The sequence below is a fragment of the Vombatus ursinus genome, unplaced genomic scaffold, assembly GCF_900497805.2.
Source record: "Vombatus ursinus unplaced genomic scaffold, bare-nosed wombat genome assembly UNPS02004691.1, whole genome shotgun sequence".
Taxonomy (NCBI): domain Eukaryota; kingdom Metazoa; phylum Chordata; class Mammalia; order Diprotodontia; family Vombatidae; genus Vombatus; species Vombatus ursinus.
The window spans coordinates 5,025,076-5,048,959 of NW_020944469.1; the positions used below are offsets into that span (position 1 = coordinate 5,025,076).

Consider the following 23,884-nt stretch of genomic DNA (forward strand, 5'->3'; position numbering starts at 1 on the left):
GTGTGTGTGTGTGTGTGTGTGTGTGTGTGTGTGTGTGTGTGTGTGTGAAAAAACAGTGATAGGGTCACATGGAAGAAATAAGGTTCTGGGGACTCTGGGAAAGTAAGTACAACTAGGATTAATCCCAGTTTACTCTGGTTTGTCACCCAGGGCAAGTAAGTCACCTAGCCTCAGCTTCCTCACCAAAAATGGAATAATCATTTGACCATATATTACAGAGTAATGATAAAGTGCTCTGTATACCTTATCTAGCTCTTGGGCCAGCTATGTTATTTTTGACACTATTAAAAAAATTCACTGGGCAAGTACTCTTCTCATGTGATCCTGACAACCCTTTGAGGGAATTGGCACCACTGAGAGGATTGGAAAGAGACAAGATTTGAACCTAGATCTGACTCTAAAACTTTTTCTACTTCCCTTGCTACTTTTAAGATATCATGGCAGTGACATCTGTTTCCAAGTTGCTAGGAAATGGATGGCTCAATTTTTGGACTTGTCCTATCCTAGATATGGGCTTCTCCATCTCATTCGATGAGATCTCCTCTCCCTTTAGCATGAGAAAGCTAGGCTGTCTGGAAAACCCAATAGTATTTCTTGGAGAGCCCAGCACATTGATCTCCCTCTTTCCTCTCTCAGCACTCACATCTCAGATAATTCCATCTCAGGTAATTTCTTTTATGACAGTAACACATTATTTTTCTTCCAATTCTTGCCCAATTACCTCAGGAAAATCTTTCCCTCCCCTTCCATCTTCCTTCCATTTGTAAATCAAAACAATGACTCTAATCATGACTATGGAACATAAGCAGTTTGAGTTGGCTATAACTGTCACAAGGAAAAGCAAAGAAAAGAGGCTGGACAAAGACATGCTTTGAAGTGAAATCAAACAACATATAACCAGGATCATTAGTCTATAAGCCCTTAAAATGTCCAGTGACTAGTGCCCTTCACAATCTCCATGAAAATCTCCCTCTTTCCATATATCTCTCCATCCTCCTCTAATTAAACTTGCTTTCCTCAAGCACTAGCAATCAAGATAAATTAAACCCTATTTTTTATTCAACATTGTTTCCTGTTTTGTGTAACCTGCTTTTTCCTCAAGCACCAGCAATCAAGATAAATTAAACAGTATTTTTTTATTCAATGTACATTGTTTCCTGTTTTGTGTAATTACTAGGACTGAACACAGTATTTTGTACATTTCATTGCAAATGCAAAGTATTTCCACTACATTATGGGTTAAATAGGTTTTGTGGGCTGGCTTGGGAATCAAGCCACCAATTTATACATCATTTTTTCTATGGGAAATGCAAGTGAGTTCCAAACATGCCAACCTACAAATGAACTTTGGGAACCTGACCTGTTTGCAATTTGGGGACTGCCTCTGTGTATATCACTGCTTTGTAAGGCCTCTAAATGGGAAGCTAGATCTTCCCAGGTCATTACCACCAGGCCACGCAAGCAACCTTCCAGAGTCTGTGGAATCCAGACTGTGCATTACACTTTCAGGTTCCTAAGAGGGGCAGGAAGGGAGATTCTCCCAGGATGGCAGAATTTGGGCAGCTTCTGATGCCCTGGAGGAATCAATGGCAATGGGGCCGATTCTCTTGCCATGATTGCTCAAAGTCACACATTTTTAGCTCTACCAATCAATTACTTCCTGTGTGGCCTCTGGACGTGTCACATAACTCCACCCACTGAGTTTCAGTTTCCTCTATAAAATGAGGGAATTGGACTAGAATCTAGTCAATCAGACTATACCTAAGGTCCGGTCCACCCCATCCAGCTCGAAGTCGATCCTCTAGGCTGTTTGGAATCTAGGGGGGAAAGCTCTACTGGTCTGAGTGCTACAAAAGGGATGTCTGAGAACCCAGTCCGGGGCAATAGGAAGGTGGTGCATGGGGGGGTCACACTGGGGAGCCCTGCTACTTAGACCGCTGTGTGACTTCGAGCAGAAATGCCTCTCTCTCTGGACCTGCGACCTCAGAGGCTAAGGCTGGGCAGAGAGCACGCGCCATGCAGGCGAAAGGCGGGGGTGACGCCGCTCGAGGGACAGGCCTCGAAGAGGGCAACCGCCACGCGACCATAACTCCCCGCCGGGCGGGCGCCACACGTTCCGGAGCGTTAGTCACCCTTCCCAGGAGGCGGTTAGAACTGCGGGCCGCGCCAAATGCAGGGGCAGAAGCCGAGGGGCCCCTGGCCACTCCCTCCCCCACAACGCCCTGGGGCCCCCAGGGAGAGCCTCCCCCAACCCCCCGCCCCCCCACTGGCGTCCCCGTGCCATAGCAACTGTAAGTAGGAAGGAGACAAGACTGATAAGGGCAGCCTGGGCCAGTGACTGGACAAAGGCCGAAGTGACCCAGCCGCTTGCCCTCAAGGAGCTTACATTCCCCCTGCGCCCCCTGGCTGGCTTTTCAATTTCATGAGTTCCTTACAAATTTTTGAATTTACTCCCAGTGCACATTACTGTACACTGGGACCAGGCCTTTGGATTTCTCTGGCAAAATGATGCTCCTGAACTGCACAGTGGAAAAGGCGAAATGGCAAATAAGTGCCCCATTTAGGCAGGTTCTTGAAAGTCCCAAATCTGATAGCCGCCCAGCAATAAACAGTTATACTTCAGGCACAAGTACACCCTCAGCTCTTTCTACCCCAGCCACCCACCACTTCCTAGTTTCTATGTGATCTCAAGCAAGTCCCTCCTTCCTTGGACCTCAGTTTCCTTTTCTGCAAAATGAAGAAGTTTGACTCTCCAAAGGCCTTTTCAGCTTTAAATCTGACCTGTTCTGAGCCTGTCTACTCACTCGAACCAGTTCCTTTCTTTCAGACATCTTCTTTCTTCCCACCTAAGGTCCTGGATATAATTCTGCATTTGTAAATATCCAGGTGTCCTTCAGATACTTGGCCCAAGAAAATTAAAGGCCAAAGGAACTGAACACCCCAGACAGTACTCATTACCAAAAAGATTGTCGACTCACATGCAGTAGCCTTGACCTTTAAATTAACATGAGAAATGAGAGTGAACATAAAAGCTCTCATCAGTTGGAAAAATGATTCATTATGAATGAGTCTCAATGGACATAACCTTCTAAATTAAAACTGCAGTAGTTTGCCTGTGAAACCCAATTCGTCTGTGAAAATATCACAGTGGTATTGCCAAGATGATTGAAAATGGTGAGTTTTTATATCACACTCTGCCATTTGCAGGGACAGGGGAGACATGAATTTCTAAGTTAAAAAAATGAAAAGGTACAGGGAGAGAAGAGGGAGAATGAAAAACTATGAGATTAAAATAGGAGGAAAACAACAAATATTATACTCATATTGAATATATTTAGTGATTCTTCCCAGAGTAGTGAGTATTACTCTGTAAGCAGTTCACTCAGCTGGCCACACAGTACAGAACTAATGAGGCCCAAGGCTACGTTTCAATCCCCCATGGGCCAATGAGCTGTCTCACCCACAATCCCATTCACCTTCTGTTCCAACTCTGGCTGACACCATCCTGCATAAATAAATGCCCACAAACAGGGCACCCACCAGACAGGGCATAGGCCACGCATGTGTCACCTCTGAGCGGCAAGCCCTCTTGGACAAGGATGCTGTTACCTTGGGCTCTTTAATAATGAATGTGGACATGTTGGAATTGGCAAGTGATATAGACAGAGGTTACATACATAGATATAGATGTCATTCTCCTTTAATATACTGCTTTGAGCTTTTATTATTTCCTTTCCAATTCTTCTAGAAAATGGGGCTACAGGAGAAGATGAAAAGGTAGGGAAAGAAAGTAGACACAGCATCAGAGCTGGCAGCCAACTTTACGGTCTTCTTGTCTAGCTCTCTCATTTGACAAATTTATGAACTTCTTAAGATTATGAATCTTGTCTTAGCTCCCTTACCTTGCATGTGTAAGTGTGTGTGTATCTCTGTGTATTAGATCCTTGATAAATTCTTGCCAAATGAAGAAATTGAAGCCCAGAGAGGGTAATAACAATAATTGCTAACATTTATATTCAGAGGCAGCTAGGTGGCACAGCATATAGAACTCTGGGCTTAGAATCAGGAAGACCTGAATTCAAATCTGATCTCAGATATTTACTAGTTGCGTGTCCCTGGGCAAGTCACTTCACCCTGTTTGCCTCAGTTTCCTCATCTGTAAAATGAGCTGGAGAAGGAGATGGCAAATCACTCCAGTATCTTTGCCAAGAAAACTCCATGGACAGTATTGGTGTGATATGGCTCACAGGGTCAGGAAGAGTTGAACATGACTCAACAACAACAACTATGTGCCAGTTATTGTGCTAAGTACTTTACAATTATCCTCTCCTTTGTTTCTCAGAGCTCTAAGGGGGTGGGGGGATAGGTGCTATTAGTCCCATTTTGCAGATGAGAAAACCGAAGCAAAAAGGAATTAAGTGGCTTGCCCCAAGTCACACAGCTAGTAAACTGAGGCTGCATTTGAATTCAGGTCTTCCTGACTCCAGGCCAGGTGTTCTATCCATTGCCCCACCTAGCTGCCCCCTGGTTACACAGCTAGTTACTGGTGGCAAAGTTAAGATAAGAGGCTAGGTCTCCTAACTCTAGTGTTCTTTTCATTACAATGCATCGGCTCATTTTCCTAGTTAAAACTCTTGGGCTTGAGTTTACAAATTTTAGGGTTTACAGAGTGGGCAGTTTTGATTCATTCCTCACCAGCAGGCTTAGCCTAAGACTACTACCTTGTACTTCAAATCTTCAAAGGTCTGTGGTTTCATGGATGTGATTCCTCCCTCCACTGATGCAGATTGTGGCCCCTTTATCACTTTGTAGGTGATGATGTTAAGTTGTGGCGGCCCCCATAAAACCATCATCCAGCCAACCTGGTGCTGAGCCTCCTCAGTGGACAAAACACAAGTCCATCCTCAAGGTCAGTCCCAGTCAGCAAGCATTTTCTTTTGTTGTTATTGTTGTTCTGCAATTAGTTTTATTTTTTCCCTTATTTTTATTATTATTATTTTTTAGTCCATATGTTGTTTATTTCAATAAGCATTTCTTAAGCACTTACATTCAGGCAGTCTGCTAAGCACTGGAGATACAAAGGGCATTGTCCCTGCCTTCCGAGCTCGCGTTTTAGTGGAGGAGACAACACAGGACCTATCAGAGCTTGCATTCCAATGTCATCAGTTGTTATTGTTTAGTTGTTTTAGTCGTGTCTGACTCTCTGTGACCCCATTTGGGGTTTTCTTGGCAAAGATACTGGAGCAGTTTGCCATTTCTTTCTCCAGCTCATTTTACAGATGAGGAAACCGACATAAAGAGGATTAAGTGACTTGCCCAGGGTCACACAGCTACTAAGTGTCTGAGGCTGTATTTGAACTGGTTCCTGCCTCCAGGCCCAGCACTGCAGCACCACCTAGCTTCCATTGTATCTAATAGCCACACAGGCTGTATACATTTCCCAGGGGCGGGGGAGGCCCCTTTAAGAGCCACTTCGCAGTCTAAGATCCCATATGATGTCACACCTCACATCAGCTGTTTGACCTAACCATGTCAAAGCCCGGGCTGTAGCTAGGCTGGAAAATGTCTGTTCCACGCATGTGAGTTTTCCTTTTAATAAGAAAATTTATGACATATCGATAAGTATCGGTTACAGAGTCTTTCTCAGGTTATTTGATTAAGAGCCTAGAATGGTTATCCAGGGGAGGTAATGGTTTTGAAGCACCGTTTTGCTATTTTGTCCAGAAAACAAAATCTGAGCCCTCTTTGCCCCTCCATGGTGAGCTGGCTGGGTGATCTTGGTCAGTTATTTAGGTACTCTCTGTGTTTCAATTTCCCCTTTCATTGAATGAGGTCCATGAATCCTCTTTAGTTTTCGAGAGAAACAATATATTGTTCAGAAAAACTGTTTTGAAAAAGTATAAAGTATACAAAGGTTCCAGAGATGTGAGATTGAATATATAATTTTCTGGCCTTTAATAGTCACATGATTAATTTCCTGTTAAAATGTATATGGGGAGAAACTATAAAATAAACTATTGTCTCTATTACTACTTCTCAAGGTTTCCTTGGCTTTTGTTTAAAATAATAAAGATAATCTTGGCAATGAGTTGTTGGATCAACTGTTCAATAGAGCAAACCAGCATGATCTTTGCTGACCAAAAGCGTGAGGAAAAAAGATGTGAGGGATAATAGCTGCTTTGGGTGAGGGGGTGCTATTGTCAGGGAAAGAAATGGTTTTACATTGTTTTAACATAGCTAAAAAGGACACAAAAACAAAGTCAAAGGCTGTGTGATTGTAACAACCAATCTTGGTCTACATAAAAGATGAAAACATTCATATTCCCTTTCCCCCTTATCTTGAGGCAGAGGGGGCCCATTGGGGTAGAATGTTACATACCCTGCTAGGCAATGATCGCTATGTTTTGCTCAGCTGTTTCATTACCAGGATAGGTGGAGGGAGGAATGAAAGAGTACATTCAGAAGGAACTATGTTGTCAAAACAAAAGGCTGATCAAGAAATGTTTTTGAAAGGATTCAAATTGAGGGCCCCCCAAAATGAACCTCCCAGTTGTCATCAAAAAATATTTGTCTTTCACCTAAACCTTAAATATCTCAAGTTCTTTCCATGGCATTCAGAAATTAGTTACCGAGAGAGGGCAGATTAGGGGAAGGGGTATTCAAAATGCATGCCATCTTGGGGTGGGGGGAGGGATGAGATGGGGAGAAAATTTTGAACTCAAAATCTTGTGGAAGTGAATGTTGAAAATTAAAAATAAATAAATTAACAAAAAAAAAGATTTAAAAAAAGAAGGAAAAGAAATTAGTTACTGAGGTCCCAAAGGCTGGGCATATTGCTTACCCTTCAAGGCCTCAGAGGCATAGCGCCTTTCTATATCCTTTCTAGTGACTTTTCAGGAGTTGCTTCCCCAAAGGCCTAATATAAGGAGCACAGAGGAACAATGAACAAGGGGAAGCTAGTAGAAGAAAGAAGAGGGCCTCTTTAGTCAAGGTCATAGGGAGGGGAAAGGGCATTCATTGGCTGGGGAGCAGAGGGCATGAAGGACCAAGCTCAGTACTAATGAGACCTGGAGAGATCAAGGCAGAAGATGGGGCTGGACTGCAGTCTTTATGGGGTAACCCTTGACTATAACACATGATCTGAGGATAAAAAGAACTCAGGAAATGGAGAGAAAAAACAGGTCAGGCAATCTTTCCAAGGTGGCCTTAAATCCTGAAAGAGTCCCTTGGGTTTTCAGAAGTGCATATGGTGCCTCCTAGCTAGTACCAAGCCTGACACCTGTGCACCTCTGGGTGGGCTCTCTCTCTCTCTCCCCTTCGCTGAGTCAAGCCAGATCCTGAAGCCCATGTGTGTGTCCAGGCTTTCCAAGACATGTACTCATGCATGAGGCTACCATACAAGGAGAAACTTCTTTGGCTCCTGGGTTAGGATCAAGTCAGATGTGGGAGAAGGCCCTGCCAACAAACTGGGCAAGAAAAGCAAAAGGATTCAAGTGGGGGGGCTTACTGGGCTAATTGGGAAGGAGTGAGGGAAGAAAGGAGGGAAAGAAGGAAGGAAAGATATAAAGGGAAGGGAAGTAGATGGAAAGAAGGAAAAATATAAGAAAAAAGAGGCAAAGAGGAAGGAAGCAAGGAAAGAAGGAAGCGACAAAAGAAGGAATTACATAAACAAAGTCAGGGAAAGGGGATGGAAGGAAGGAAGAAAAAGGCATAAGGAAAATGAGATAAAGGGGAAGGAAGGAAGGAAGGAATAAAGAAGGAAAGGAAGGACTTGGAGGGAATGTGGAAGGAAGAAAGGAAAGAGGAAAGGGAGGGAAGGCAATTGGGAAGGAACAAACGGGAGAGAAAGGGGCAGGAAGGAAGCAAGCAAGAAGAGGAAAGAAGGAAAGAAAGGGAGAGAAACGGGGAAGAAGGGACATAGAGAAAAGGAGGGAAATGGGGAGAAAGGGAGGAAGGAAATAAAAACAGTGAACAAAGAAGGAAGGAAAGGAAGAGGGAAGGAAGGAATGATGTAAAGATAGAGAAGGAAAGGTGAAGGAAGGAGAAAAGGAAGAAAAGGAGAGAGAAAGGGAAAAGAAAGGATGAAATAAATGAATGAATGCAGGAAGAAAGGAGAGAGGGAGGGAAAGAAGGAATGAAAGAGGAGAGGAAGTAGAAAAAAGGAGGAAGGAAGGAAAGTGAGGAAAAAGAAAAGAGAGGGAGGAAAGGAAAGGAAGAGGAAGAGAAAAGGAAAGGGAAGGAAAAAAGGAAGGAGGGAAGAATATAAAGAAAAGGAAAGGAAGGAAGGAAGGAAAGAATGACATAAAGAAAGGGAAGGGAAGGAAGGGAGGTGGGAAGGAATGAAAGAACAAAGGCTGGAAAGAAGGAGGGAAAGAAAGGGAGGTAAAAGAGAAGAAAGGAAAGAGGGAAAAGCATAAGGAAAGGGGAAGGAAAGAGGGAAGGAATGAATGACAAAAAGAAGAAGGGAAGGAAAAGGAAGGGAGGAAGGGAAATAGGAAAGGAAGAGGGGCAGCTAGGTGGTGCAGTGGATAGCGCACCGGCCCTGAAGTCAGGAGGACCTGAGTTCAAATCTGGCCTCTGACCAAACACTTGACACTTACTAGCTATGTGACCCTGGGCAAGTCACTTAACCTCAATTGCCTAAAAAAAAAAAAATAGGAAAGGAAGGATAGGAATGCTTTGGAACTCAGGCTAGCTTTGCTTTTACTTGAATGTATTTTCAGTCTTTGCATATATCATCTCCATCATCATAGCTCAGAATTCTATAGCATTTTCAGATTTACTAAGTACTTTCCATACATTCCCTCACTTGATAATAATAATAGTAGCCCTTGAGGTCAGTGTTCTTCTGCTGCCCATTTCAGGAACGAGGACCTGCAGGCACACAGAGGGGAAGTGACTTGCCTAGGGTCACACAGATAAGTGACTAAAGCGGGATCCAAACTCAAGTCTCCTGGAATCCCACAGAGAGTAAGTGTTCTACGTGTGACTTCCCTCACCACAGGCCTGTACCTGTCACTGGAGATTCAGGACAGAGATCATCACCCCAGCCTGAATCCCTCCCTTCCAGGTATGGATTTAGTGGATTCAAACTCCCCACCGAGAAAAACGGAAGCTCCTAAGCAGAAGCCATCAGCCAATTCTGACAGGCATTTGACTGATCCAACCTTCACAGCACATCATAGCAATACTAACTAGCATACAGACAGATAGATAGATACATGTGTGTATATATATATATATATATATATATATACACACACATATATACATATACGTGTATATATGTGTGTGTGTGTGTGTGTATGTGTGTATATATATATATATATATATATGTAATGTTAAGGTTTGGGAAATCTATGCCATGTTATTGACTTTGATCTTCCCAACAACCACACAAGGTAAGAGCTGTTTTTTACTAATGAGGAAACAGGCCCACAGAAGGGAAGTGAGTTGGTCAGGGTCCCATAATAAGAAATGGAGGCAGTATTTGAACTTAGGCCTCTTGAGTCCACCTCACTATGTCCTCTACTGTAGTCAGCTAGCAACATTCATTCTACTTTCTTCACAAGCCCAGAGCAAAGGGAGATTCTTTTGGAATTGCCTACGGGTTTACAGAGATGTAGAGTCTGGGCTTCTTCAATCTAGTTCCACTCTTTTGGGCCTGACGGGATAATCTATTATGTTTCTGTGTCTGTGATGATTGACGTTAACCTAAGCAGACTTGCTTGTTTTTGAGAAAAAATAGCCTGGTGGAAAAGCCAATGGATTCTTCATCTCATTGCTTCTTCTTAGAGTAGGTTTGTAAATTAAATTTTTCTTCTCCAAAGTTATAGGGATTGAATGACTTAATTAACAAGGACAGGAGTAAAATTCTATTCAGATGATCAAAGGGCTTGTGAACAAAATAATTTTCAAAGGGGAAAAATGTGAAAATCACTAAAACAGAAACCCCACAGCTGGGATTCTCTATGAAAACCTTCCAAGTTAGAAGAATGCAAATGAAGCCCATGTCTAAGAGGAACAATGGCATGTTCCAGAAGACAGGGTTGGTATGCTCTTAACAGCAGGACTAGACTGCCTCGGCATCCCATCCCTGCGAGCCTGGAGTTGGAGCCAGACCAGAATCTGCCAGGCCCAGCTACTTGGGTTGGTCTGAATGGGCTCATGGCCCTTTGGACAGTGGAGACTGGAACTTACTGCTCCATAGGGAACCTGAGACTGTAGACTAAAGTAACTCAGACTAGCTGAATCCACACAGTTGGCTGCTGTTGGGTTCACCCTATACTTGTGTAGCGAGTTTTTTGAAATCAAGGGTAGAATCAGACCTTTACCTCTCTTAAATTTCATCTTATGAAAGTCCAGTCTACTAAATTCATTTTGGATCCTAATTCTATCATCTCATGTGCTAGCAGTCTCTCTCAGCTTTGTATCACTCATAGATCTCTGTGATAGACATCTATTTTGTGCCTTCATTGAAATCAGGGGTGGGAAACCTGTAGCCTCCAGGCCACATGTGGCCATCTAGGTCATCAAGTGTGGCCCTTTGACTGAATCCAAACTTCACAGAAGAGATCCCCTTAAGAAAAGGATTTGTTCTGTAAAACTGGGACTCAGTCAAAAGGCCGCACCCAAGCACCTAGAAGGCCACATGTGGCCTCGAGGCTGCAGGTTCCCCACCCTTGGTCTAAATCATTGATTAGAATGTTGCATCAGACCAGTCCAAGGATAGAGTATAGTACAGTGAAAAGAGTGGTGGATTTGGTTCCAGACAAACTTGGTTTGAGGGTCAGCTTTGTTACTTCCTAGCTGTGTGATCTGGGAGAAAGTCCCTTCACTACTTTGCATCTCAGTTCCCTCCTCTGTCAAATGAGGTCCCTTCTAGACCTATGCCTTTGATCCTGTGATCCCATGGCATGGCATCAGAGACCTTCCCCCAGGTTGACACTAAAACATTAAGTCAACACACTTTGGAAACAGTTATTCAGCCACATATTAATCCACCTAACTGCACTACCATCCAGGCTATATTTCTCATCTTCAAGTCAATAACATTAAGTGCCTAATTTGACCATAAGAAACTGTAAAATGCCTCTCTACAATCTTTATATACAATGTGTACAGTGGCAGGTGGAAAACTAGGTGGAATAATGGTTATCTAGCACAGGGGTTGCCTACCTGAGGCACATGTACCCTCAAAGGGGTACAAGAAATTTGGCAAGGGGGAATTAGTGGTAACTAACTGGATTTATTCCTTCTGTGCATATACAGGGTAAACACATTGAATTGAGGGTGTGGGAATATTCACTGAAAGCCAAGTGGTTTAGGGACTAAAGAGATTGAAACCCCTCTTCTAATAAGAGGAAAAGGTGAAGGAGGTGAGGATGAGAAGAGAAAGCAAAAAAAAAAAAATCAGATTTGAGAAAAGAGGAGGGAAAGGATGACTGCCACAAAGTCAGGAGCAGCTGTTGGTTCCCAAGTTGCTGGGGCTTTAGACTAGATTTCTGGGCCTCAGTCTAAAGCCACTCTCTTCCCTACGTCTACCTGCCAAAGCACAGTTTAGCCCACAAGTTCCAGGGCCATTGCAGCATTACCTTGGGGAGGTAACGACCCACCATCATTCCAAAGCTTTCAAGCTAGGGGACTGAGCAGTACTTTCTCAGCCTGTGCCTTTACTCAGGATGTGTCTTCAGGTGGTTTGGATGATTTTTTCATTAGCTGAAATGTTGTTTTGGTTGATTTTTTACTAACTTAATGAGTCATCAAGTGTTAAGGCAATTGAAACTGTAGCTTACATGCACAGTGGTTTGGCTGTTTCAATGACCTGAGCACTCTTCTCCCACAGTCTTCTATCACCTCAAATCTCCATTGTGAGGGATTGTCTGATGTTGACTACTGCCAGGTGAGGATTGTGGCAAGATGGGGTAGGAACAAGATATTAGGAAGTAACCGGAGCTCACGCTCCCGAGGCAGGGGCTGTGCTAGGCGGAGTTGTGGTGAACTGGGATGGGAACTGGATACGGAGAAGTAACCGGAGCTCACACTCCCGAGGCAGTGGGCAGTGCTATGTGGAGCTGTGATAAGCTGGGGAAGGAACAGGATACAAGGAAGTAGCCGGAGCATGTGCTCCTGAGGCAGGGGGCTGTGCCACGTGGGAGTGGGACGGCAGAGAACGAGTTCCCTTTGTCTAGTCCTCTCCCTAGGTGCAACGTTAACCCCAGATGTCTCCTTCCTGACTTTCTGGGTCACGTACTTTCCCTTTGTGTAGCAATGACCCCAGACGCCTCCTCCCGGATCTGGGCCTGACTTCCTGTGTCATGTGTTCTCCCTTTGTCTATGTACTAACCCCAGACGTCTCCTTCCTGTATCTGGTCCTAGCCTCCTGCGTCACTTCCTCTCCCTTGGTGCAGCGCTAAACCCAGACATCCCCTTCCAGTATCTGATCCTACAATCAATGACTACTAGGTGGGCTGAGGAGGAGGGGCTAAGTAGGTACTTAAGACAGTAGTGGTCGGAGCTCGCTCTCTCTTGCTCCTGCTCTCTTGCTCTGGCTTTCCTGCTTGGCCTTGCTGTGATGGCCTCTGAATAAAGCTCGAGTGTTTGCACCTCCTGATCTGCTCATCTCTGTGTTTATCCGGGTGGGCACCGAAGACTGGTAAGTATGACCTTGGCAGCCTGCTCCTTATAGGAGGAGAGTGCACGGCGCGACCGGCACACTCCATAAAGCAATGATGAATTTTGACTAGACACTTCTTTTGTACTTCTTATAATTGAGCTAACTTGGTCAAATCAGACATTCCATAGAAACCAATTACTGTAAAGCAGGGGTGGGAAACCTCTGGTCTCAAGGCCCCACCTGCCCTTCTAAGTCCTTGGGTGCGGCCTTTTGACCAGTCTAAATTTTACAGAACAAATCCTTTTATTAAGGGGATTTGTTCTGTGAAGTTTGGATTCAATCAGAGAGCCACACTCGAGGACCTAGAGATCCACATGTGACCTTGAGGCCACTGCAGGTTCCCTACCCCTGCGGTATAAAGTGAAACAAGCAGAAAAAGATATGCACAATGATATGCACAATGATGACAATAACATAAATGAAAAGATCAGAACGCATACCTTCCTCTTCAAAGCAGGGGCCAGGAGACTACTGGGGCAAAATGTTATTGTATACGTTGTCAGAGGTGTCACTGTATCCGATGTTTTTGCTTAGCTATTTTGCTTGGACACAAGGGAGTTCAGTTTGATGAAGAGTGGAGGCTCTTTCCATAAATGACTGATCTAATAGTGTTTTCCCACATGAATCAGTGCTTTAATCTCCCAAACTGAAAGTCAACAATATTTACTGAACATCCTCAATATTGTGGGTTAATGGGAGGGTGTGTAGGAGGTGGGATTAGCCGAGAGAAATCAAATACCATGTTCTTGCCTTTGAAGCGTTGATAATCTAATTGAAGCTGATAATCAGAAAAGAACATCAGACAATATGTCTTTGTTAAATGCCTGGAGGGTTCAGAGCAACATCCTGGGAACTTGTAGTCCTAACTTTGTTCCTTTTCAATCTCTTCTACACTTTGAGGATCTGTAAGTAGGTAGGTATGGGCACAGGTCACAACCTCTCAGATGATGTCCATCCCATGGCTTTGGTGGCCAACATTCTGGTAGCCAGTTGGACAATGAGCCTCTTTGTATTTGGCTAGCCTTGTGCTAGGATCATACCCTAATTCAAATCTCTTCAGCTTGACTCAACAGTATTTTAAAGTATCTAAATTTAGAGCCAGTTCAAATTGGTTCTTTAAAAACTACTTGAGGGGGAAGCTAGGTGGCACAGTGGATAGAGGACTGGTCCTGGATTCAGGAGGACCTGAGTTCAAATGTGGCCTCAGACACATAACACTTACTGTGTGACCCTGGGCAAGTCACTTAACCCCATTGCCTAACCAAAACAAACAAATAAACAAACAAAAACTACTTGATTTCTTCTCAAGTTTCCCTAAAATAACTAACACTGGGGCTCAGTTCAGAGCTTGGCAAATTCATCCATTTGTAGTAAGTTTATAGAACAGGGCAGATTTGTTTGGTTCAAGGACTTAGTAAGAACTCACAAATACTGATCCACAGCTTAGACATAAGGAGAAGAGATGGGCTCAATGAAATAGGATACTGGTTCACAGTGAAATGCAGGGGAGTGCCCACATCACTGGTGCTAAAGATTTGCTATCAACAATAAAACATGATGGCAAGAAGTTGCTCCTATACAAATGTATTTTTTTTAATTTCTTTTTCTTTTATAGTTGAAGAGTGGGCTTTGGCTCCTATAAGAATTATATTCCAGGTAAGAATTTCAACCAAGTTCATAGAATCATAGAAATCTAGAGTTGACCACATCCTCAGAGATCAAATCTCTTCCCCAATACATTAATATTCTCTAAAATAACTTCAACAAGTGGTTATCCATCCTCTACTTCGACACTTCCAGTGTTAGGAAATCCACTACATCCTAAGAGGAGTCTATTTTTCTTTATAACAATCTCAAACTTGTCTCAATGTAACTTCCATCCATTGGTTCTAGATCTTCCCTCTGGAGCAACAGAGAATAAGTCTAACCCCTTTTCTGTGTGAGAGCCTTCAGATATTTGAAGGCAGTTATCATGTCCCTCCCTTTCTTGCTCCCAGCTGCCCAACCCATCAAGGGGTGTGCTAGAGCCATCTCAAATCTGCTAGCAAGAGCAAATTGGAGAAAATGTCAGTGATGCAAATTTAAAAGTGTGTTGTGGGTATCTTTTGTGGGAAGGAGCCAGTTGTTAAAACATTCACCAGCAGGCACCCCTGAACCTATCCCCAAGTCTTCTCTTCTTTAGGCTAAATATCCCCATTGCCTTCCCATTATATAACGAGATTTTGAATACTCTTGCTATCATGGTTACCCTCTTCTGAACAGTCTTTTAGCATGTCAGTAAAACATGACTAAAAGTCAGGGGGCCCAAATGAGTTAAGCAACAGTCTCCAGATGTGCTTTCATCAGAGGAGAATCCAGTGGTGCTAGGGCTTTTCTCATTCTTAATGCTGTGCTTCATATTAATGCAATAGAAGAATGCATTGGTTTTTCAGCAGACACGTTACACTGCTTCTGAATCACAAGGAGAGATTGCAGATATTCAGATACTGTCTCTGGTGTAAGGGATCCTGGAAGCCATCCAGTCCAACCCACATTTGAGCAGGAAGCTCCTCTACAATACACTAGACATGGGGCTGACTAAGTTTTGCTTAAAAACCTCCCAGGAGGTGGAATCCACACTCCAAGGCAGTTCATTCCACGATTTAGCAAAATATGTTCTATTGTATATTGAACCTAAATTGGCTTCTTAGAGACTTCTGTCCATTGATCCTTGTTCTTCTCTCATGGAGATTTAGATTTTGATCTGGAAGGAACCTTAGATCTCATCTAGTTCAATTCCCTCATTTTATAGCTAAGGAAACTGAGGCCCAGAGAGCAGAAATGATTTACTCAAGGTCATAAAAGCAGTAAGTGGTAAAGCTAGGATTTGAAGCCAGGGTTTCCAACTCCAAATCAAATACACTTTCTACCGTACCATACTGTCTATCCACTTCCAAGTGGAAATGTCCTATGGGAAGTTGAATATGCAGACACAGAGTTCAAGGGAAAGAGATTGAGAGTAGATATTGAGAACAATAGCATCTGGAGGCCTTCTTTCATCTTGATTGGCCTCCTCTGCATGCTCCCCAGGTTATCAATGTCTATGCTCAAATGCAGCACCCAGAAGTGAAAACAATCCTCCAGATAGGGTCTGACCAAGGCAATCCCCACCCTCCTAGTTCTGGGCACTATCCTAAGGTGGGAAAGTATAGGGTCGACCCAGGGCACGGACAGTAGTCTAATTTGCCTGGAGCATAGACTGTATGGAAGGTAGATACCATGAGATAAAGCTGAAAAGGGGAAGGGGAGCACCAGATTGTGACAGTCTTGAACACCAGGCAAAGGAGTTGGAATCTACTTGGGACACAGCTGGGAACCAATGACAGATTTTGAGCAGAGGAGTGACATGATGTGCAGAAAGAAGATTAGTCTAAAAGAGTTAAGGAAGAAGGCTAGGAGAGGGGGTAGAGTGGAGGAAAGAAAATCATTAGGAGGCCATTGTAAACATCCAGGCAGGTGGAAATGACTGCCTGTACTTATGGCTGGCAGTGGGAATGGGCGGAGGAGACAAAATGCCACCTGCTGTGAAGTTAAAATGTACAAGCCATTTGGACAGGAAATGAGAGGGAAGAGACAAAAATCCCACCAAGGCTTTGAACATGGCAGACTGGATGAATGGTGGTACTGTTTGCAGAAATACTGAGGTTAGAATGAGGAGCAAGGGAAGCGCGAAGGAAGTTGAGGTCAGTTTCAGATGGGCTGGATTTGAGGTGCTAGTGAGACACCCAGGTAAAGAAGGTCTACTGCCTACTAGAGATGTGAGGATGAAGCTTGGAAGAAAGGTCTAGGCTGAAAAGTCGGGAAGTCATATTCCCCATTGAAGTTATAGGAGAGCATTATGGCATAAAGGAAAGTATCCCCAGACAATTCTCTAAGACCAGATGTTTCAAATAGTAATAACAAGCATTTATATGGCAACCTTAAAGCACTTTAAATACATTCCCTGGGGCAGCGAGGTGGCAAAGTGGATAGAGCACCGGCCATGGAGAAAGGAAGATGAGTTCAAATCCGGTCTCAGACCAGACACTTGATACTTACTAGCTATGTGACCCAGGGCAAGCCCAATTGCCTCACAAAAATAAATAAATAGATAGATAGATAGATAGATAGATAGATAGATAGATAGATAATTAAATACATTCCCTTACCAAGATCTGTTCCAGAAGAGAGACTTTATACTCTTGGAGTTCCTCAAATTACTTAAACCATAGTTCCCAACAATAATATGAAATACCATCCCAGTGCCTAGCACAAAGTAGGGACTTCATAAATATATTTTGAATTGAACAGATTTGAACTGGCCACAGTGCTTAGTTCTGGGTCCTGTTTCCCAGGGTTTGAAGTAAATGGAAACTTACGCACCTAAAATTAATTGATGTTTACTGAGTACCTACTGTGTGTCTAACTCTACGTAAGGGGCTTCGAGAGATAAAATTGTCAGACCTTATTTCTACCTTCAGAGAGCTAATAGTCGAACTGAAAGGAAAATGAAATCTAAAAGTGAGTTTGGAGAGCTAAGCAGCTGTGTGTGTGTGTGTGTGTGTGTGTGTGTGTGTACTGCCTGTGTGAAAGGTGGTCCTGAGGTCGGATCCTTATGTCTAACCATCATGATGAAATTCATTAACTAAAGAAAGATTAATGACAAATTCCATCTTTGATGCCAAAGTGATGAGTTTTTAGACCATAGGAATTCTTGAAGACCACTAAGTTATGGAGAGGTACGGGGAGGAGTGATCTGCATCTGCAGAGATAGCTCCCACACACATGGAGTTACACATAGTCAAGTGAGCTGGCTCCCTCAAGGTAACTTCCACTTTGATTCAGGTCTAAACTTTGAGTCCAAAGCATGTGATTTTTTTTTTCAGTTGGTGATGTGAACAAAAAATACTGGAATCAACAGCACTTTTCTCTGATGTTTCCTAAACCCAACCGACCAGGGAAGAAGTGGAGATCAACTCCTTCTGAATTAAGACAATATTCTCCTGTAAGTACTGAAAAGACCATATAATTATACTGATTTGAAGTTAATGATAAAGGGTCAAGTTCAACAAATTTACATTTATTAAGCACCTAATATGTGCTGCGCACTGTGCTAAGCACTGGGGATACAAAGAAAGGTAGAAACAGTCCCTTCTCTCAAGGGGATCATAATCTAATTGAGGAGACAAGATGCAAACAACCATGTACATATAAGATACAGATACATATACACATGTGTGTATATATGTATATACATACATGCACATACAGATATGCATATATACAGATATATACACACATATAGATACAGATACAGATATGTACACACATGTGTGTATATATGTATATACATATATGCATATTCATAAATTGGAAGTAATCTCAGAGGGAAGGCACTAGTATTAAGGAGGGTTGGGAAAGGCTTCTTTCAGAAGGTGGAATTTTAGCTGAGACTTTCAAGAAGCCAAGGAAGGCAGAAAATGGAGATGAAGAGAGAGGGAGGTCCAAACATAAGGGGGCAGCCAATGAAAATGGGAAGTTGGGAGAGGGAGTGTCTTGTGAAAGGAATAAAAAGGAGGCCAGTGTCATTGGACCATAAAGGAGAGTAAAATGTAAGAAGATGGGAAAGGTAGGAAGGGGTTAGGTCATGAAGGGCTTTATAAACCAAATAGCAGATTTTATGTTTGATCCTAGAGGATCAAAATAAGGAGCCACTGGAATTGATTGGACAGGGGAAAGGGGTGGGGGGGTGGGGTGTGTGCCATGGTCAGACAGGTGCTTTGACAGCTGAGTGAAGAATTAATGAATTGTGAGAGAATTTAGGCAGGAACAACAACCAGCTGTTGTGATAACCCAGGTGTGAGGTGATAGGCATCTATATAAACCAGCCATGTAGAATTCCTGCCTGATCTCAGTTGAAAGACAATCTGTCCCATTTACAATCCACTAGATGACAGACCTGATCACAATAGGGTCACCTATTGTGCATGTTGGTCTTTGCCACTTGAAGACCATTCAGGAAAAATGGGATTATGATATGTCACTTAAAGAGATTTCCTAGCTCTGGAAAAGAGGTTACTGCCAAGGGTCACCCTTGAGATTCAGAAAATGTTACTTAACTGTTTTCCATAAAGACTTCCCCTAGATCCAAGACTATTGGTTATTGCAGACCTGATTATCTAGTCTAGGTTATTCCCTAAGTCTCTTGCTTCTTCCAGTGTTCCTATCACACACAGTATCTACCTCACTCAAAATGCTCAGCTCTACTAGAAGGTAAACAATAGAAAGGCGAGAAGTGAAATTTCAATCTGGTAGTGTGGCTCCTTAGGAATTTCCATACTCCAAAAGATGTTCACAATTTCCCTCTGGCTACGTTGATCACTCCGTAGTGGGTCCAAAGAGTCACCACCTTGGGGCCCATGTCCTGGTGTCAAGTGCATGAAGTGTGCCTCCCATCATGGTCTGGTTGGTCCTCAGCCAGCAGGCAGGATTGAAGCTCCAGGATTGTGTACTTTGACCTGTACTTAAAAGCTTTTCAAATTGGTAGGCCCCACCAGAATTTACAATCTGTGAGTATAGTCTTCGAAGACTCCAGATTACCTACTTACCATGCTGGAACACCAGAGCAGGATTTTAGAGGAAGGAAATCTTTAGTAACAGTTCTACCCAAAGGTGTACCTTAGTTGAACCATGCTAGGGATGGAAGGGAATGGGACAGGGACAGAAATTATGTGAGAGCTAAACACACCAATAAGGTATATGAATCAATGTCTGTGTGCCAGACATCTTTATTGTTTGTTATCTCCTGTACCTATTTGGTGCATAATCATTTTGTCTTACAGAAGTTGTCAGTTCCAGACAGTTCCAGTTCTTGGCCCTTACTATGAATTCTAAGATGGCTCTGGAGACAGAGTTAGAAATAGGATAGGATAGGTTTGGAAACCTATAATTGCTCCATGGGGATGGGCCCTGTACTTGGGCCAACATTTCTCATGGCAAACATACCTCTAGGGAAATGAATTGGTTCAGACTCATAGTGGGGCTGCAGGGAGGGTGTTACAGACCCAGACAGAGGTCCCCAAATCATCCACTCCTGAATTTTCAGGACCAGCCCAGGTATAAAATAGAACAATGTGATCAGGGGAGGGTTAAAAACCTGTCGTAATCCTCACCTGGATTTCCAGAGAGTAATATCAGAGGCCTCTGAAGCCATCTTGGGCTTTAGAGTGGTTTTCTGAATTCTCAGATGAATGATCATAATTTCATTTCAAAAAGGTGACCTTGAAAGAGAAAGGTAAAATGAAGAATGAGCTTCAGTTACAGATGTAAGATTTATCAATACACAGAAGAACTCTTCCTCATGCTGCACAGTGAAAGGTACTTAACTGTTAAGAATAGTGACAAATTTAAAAAACTCCAAGTCTTTACATTGTTTGAATTAATTTTTCAGGTAGAGCTTGCAGTAAAAGACGATCAGAAAGCAACTCCCATCTGGATGTCACGTTCTTTACTACAAATTTCAGAGAAACCTTCTGCTTATTTAGCTGCCAGAAGAAGGCCCCCATTTTTCACAGCTCCACAAAGAGCATCAAAATCCACAGACCCATCCCCAGGAGAGAAAAAACAAATGTACAAGAAAGAAAAAACTCAAGCAGAGAAAACATCAGAGAAGAAGATGGCAGACTCACCAAAAGAGTCAAAAACTAAACTACTAGACACAGTCAATGACATTTCATCCAGAGGATATGACAATGTGTCCAAAGGTTCAGGAGAGTCAAAGCTAAAAAGTGGCACAGATTCACCTAAAGACAAGGAGCCACACACTGAAACCAAGGAAGTGAGTGTGAACATGAAAGACGCAAATAAGAAGAAAACATCCAAGGAGTCTGATGTTGAATCCAGTGATTCAAAGAATGGAAAGAAGAAAGGCAAGGATTCAAGAAATAAGTCTAGGAATTTGGACAAGGCTTCAAAGAGAAAATCCAAGGACGCAGAGTTGGATACAGTGAAGAAAGACAAGAATATAAAGAAAAACTCCATAGATTCAATCTCTAAATCATCAGGTTCAAAGCAGATAGACAAAGATTTAAGGAAAAGATCCAAGGACTCTAATGTTAAACACAAGAATGAAAAGAAAGACAAGGCTTCAAGGAGGAGGTCCAAGGATTCAGGCACTGAATCCAGTGATTCAAAGAAGAGAGATAAGAATTCAAGGAAGAAATCTAAGGACTCGAACAATAAGTCCCAAAATTTAAAGATGGAAGACAAGAAACATAAGGAGAGGGATATGGAATCTGAGAAATCAATTGATTCAAAGAAGAAATCCAAAGGGTTAAATACATTCAGGGATTCAAAGAAACCCAAGAATGGGACGGCAAAGTTCAAAGAACCAGACATTGGATCCACAAGGACAGAATCAGTTGTCACATGGCAAACTCTCCTTAAGGTCCTATATCGCTCAACAGATGCCACCTCGAATTGCGAAGACTGAGATTAGAAATGCACCTCTGGTAAGTTTCTCTCTTTGTTTTTAGTCCAACCTAGCTAAAATGGAATTTCCAGAAACAAGGTCAAAGTCATAGTTTCTCTTTCCCAATAGTCCTGTAGCTTTGTGTAACGGAAAGACTGTTGAACTGAGTAAGGAGCAACTGGTTTGAATCCTGTCTCTCTGCCACATCCTAGCAGTGCGAGTATAAGCAAGCTGTTCAATGTCTCCAAGACCGTTTCCTTCTATGTAAAATGGAGGTGTACAGGGTTATTTTGGCAAGGGTTAAATGAGATGATGTCTGTAAATTTGTTTTATAAGCCTTAAAGCACTCTATCAATTCTGTGATGATGATGATCATCATCAAGAAGCATTTATTAAGCACCTGCTATGTGACAGGAACTATGCTAAGCACTAGGGATATGAAGAAAGGCAAAAACACTGCCCCTGCCCTCAAGGAGCTTACATTCTAATGGGGGAGACATGATACAAACACCTATGTACGTACACGTTATCTGTGGGGTAAATGGGAAGTAATCTCAGAGGGAAGTCACTAGCAGTGGGGAAGATAAAGGTATCTTGCAAAAAGTAGAATTTGAACTGAGTCTTGAAGGAAGCCAGAGAAGTCACGACTGGTGGTTAGGAGAAAGGCTAGGGCTGGATAAAAAAAAGGGGGAGGAAGGGAGAAAGGGAACAAGAATTAATTGTGTCTACTATGTGCCAGGCACTGTGTTAAGCACTTAACAAATATCATCTCATTTGAGTCTTATTATCTCATTTGTCAATTAAAAGATCATTGGAATTATTATTAAAGAGTAAAAAAAAAAAGAGATCATTGGTAACTTTGAATACGGCACTTTCAGTTGACTGATAAGGTCTGAAGCTTCTGAATTTAACCAGAAAAGGGAAGAGAGGTATAGGGGATAGCCATGCAGGGATAGGGTAGCTAGGGGGCTGCAGTGTATTGAGTACTGGGTCTGGAGGCAGGAAGACCTTCCTTGACTTCCTGAGTCAAATCTGGCCTCAGACATCTACTAGCTGTGTGACCCTGAGTAAGTCACTTCACCCTGTTTGCCTTAGTTTCCTCATCTGTAAAATGAGCTGGAGGAGGAAATGGTAAACCACTACAGTTTCTCTGCCAAGAAAACCCCAAATGTGGTCTCTATAACATGGTAAAGATGAGAAGCAGTGGGAAGTTAGAGGTAGAGTCCTAGCCTTGAAGGCAGAGAAGCCCTGGGTTCAAGTCTTGCCTCTGACCATACTAGCATGTAATGCTGGTCAAGGCACTGACCGTCTGTGTTCTAGTCAGTTCTCTAAACCTAGAAGCTGCTGATCTGCAATGGTGGAGGACAGAGGTTCTCAAAGTATGGTCCCAAGACCTTGGGCATCCCTGAGACCCTTTCAGGAGTCCTGAGAAGTCACAACTACTTTCGTAATAATACTAAGATGTTTTCATATCTGATATGGTAAATATCAATAGATATAGCCCACGTAAACAAAATCTCTTGGGGGAGGGGGTCTTCAATCGTTTTTAAGAATGTAAATAGATCCTGAGACCAAGAAGTTTGAGAATCACTGTTGGAGGGTATATCTTCATCTAGGAATTTCCTGTGCCAATGAAATCAAAGGTCAAGTCACTTTCCTCTACAGTAAAGTTATTGGTAATATATACACGAATAAACTTATACAATTATATAGAATAATAAACTTGTAAAAATGAGCTATCTATCCATCATTATTGTTATCTGGTCCCTACTGACCCTGGTCGCTTCCCCACCCCCATCCTAAAGCTATAGCTTGTAAGCAATGTGCCCTCAGCATACTCCTGGGAAAGCTGATCCTTCTCTTAACTGATCCAGAGGGCTTTGGCCCTTGATGTCTGCAGGCCATCCAAAGTGAAAACATTCTACCCAGCCCAGAACGGAAGGTTCCAAGCTTCCTTAGCTATCCCACCTAGGTAACATCTCTCTGGGCCTAGCTCGTCAGCCCACCATGACTCCTCATGAGACCCACAGTGTCCTGCTCCTAATTAACAAAAAGAAAAAGATCATTTTTATCTCCTAAACTGCCTTTTTCTGCCTTTCCCCCACCTTCTATTCAGACTTGGGTCAAACCCAAGGCTCAGGTTGAAGTTCATTCATTCATAGAACCCCAAGCTCAGGCTCAGACAACCAGGACTATCTTGTTAACTTGTTTTTCTTCTTTTATTCTTCCCACAGCCTGAAGCCCAGTGGATCCACAAACTGCTTTGAAGACCTGTGCGTTTGGTTCTACTGGATAGACTTACCACAGATAGGACAACCAATAGCTAGCTACTATCAAAAATGTTTCTACTTCTGATAAAGAAAACCTTTTGTCCTCATTGAGTCCCAGTGACTTTATTTCATGATGTGCAGAGGGGCGTAGTTGATTAGAGGTTGATTAAAGCTAGGTAGCAAAGACCATAGCACACTGGACTTGGAGTCAGGAAGAACTGAGTTCAAATCCTGCTTCAGGCACTTACCAGCTGCGTGACCCCGGGCAAGTCATTTTGCCTCTTTTTGCCTCAGTTTTCCTATCTGTAAAATGGAGATAATAATAGTATCTACATACCAGGGTTGTGAGGATAAAATAAGATAATATTTGTAAATCCCTTTGCAAACCTTAAAGTACTGTATAAGTGCTAGCTATTATTATTTGGAACTTGCTAGAAAGGAAAGGCACTC

General features: G+C 42.8%; 1 protein-coding gene across 1 annotated transcript; it reads left to right on the top strand.

The window, feature by feature from the left end:
- Positions 1-3,751: 3,751 nt before the first annotated feature.
- Positions 3,752-23,541, top strand: CYLC1 (cylicin 1). The gene is made up of 5 exons (XM_027839793.1): positions 3,752-3,777; positions 14,298-14,332; positions 17,581-17,699; positions 20,145-21,204; positions 23,399-23,541. The coding sequence occupies exons 1-4, from the start codon at positions 3,752-3,754 to the stop codon at positions 21,183-21,185; spliced, it is 1,221 nt and encodes a 406-aa protein (XP_027695594.1). The 3' UTR covers positions 21,186-21,204; positions 23,399-23,541.
- Positions 23,542-23,884: the final 343 nt, after the last annotated feature.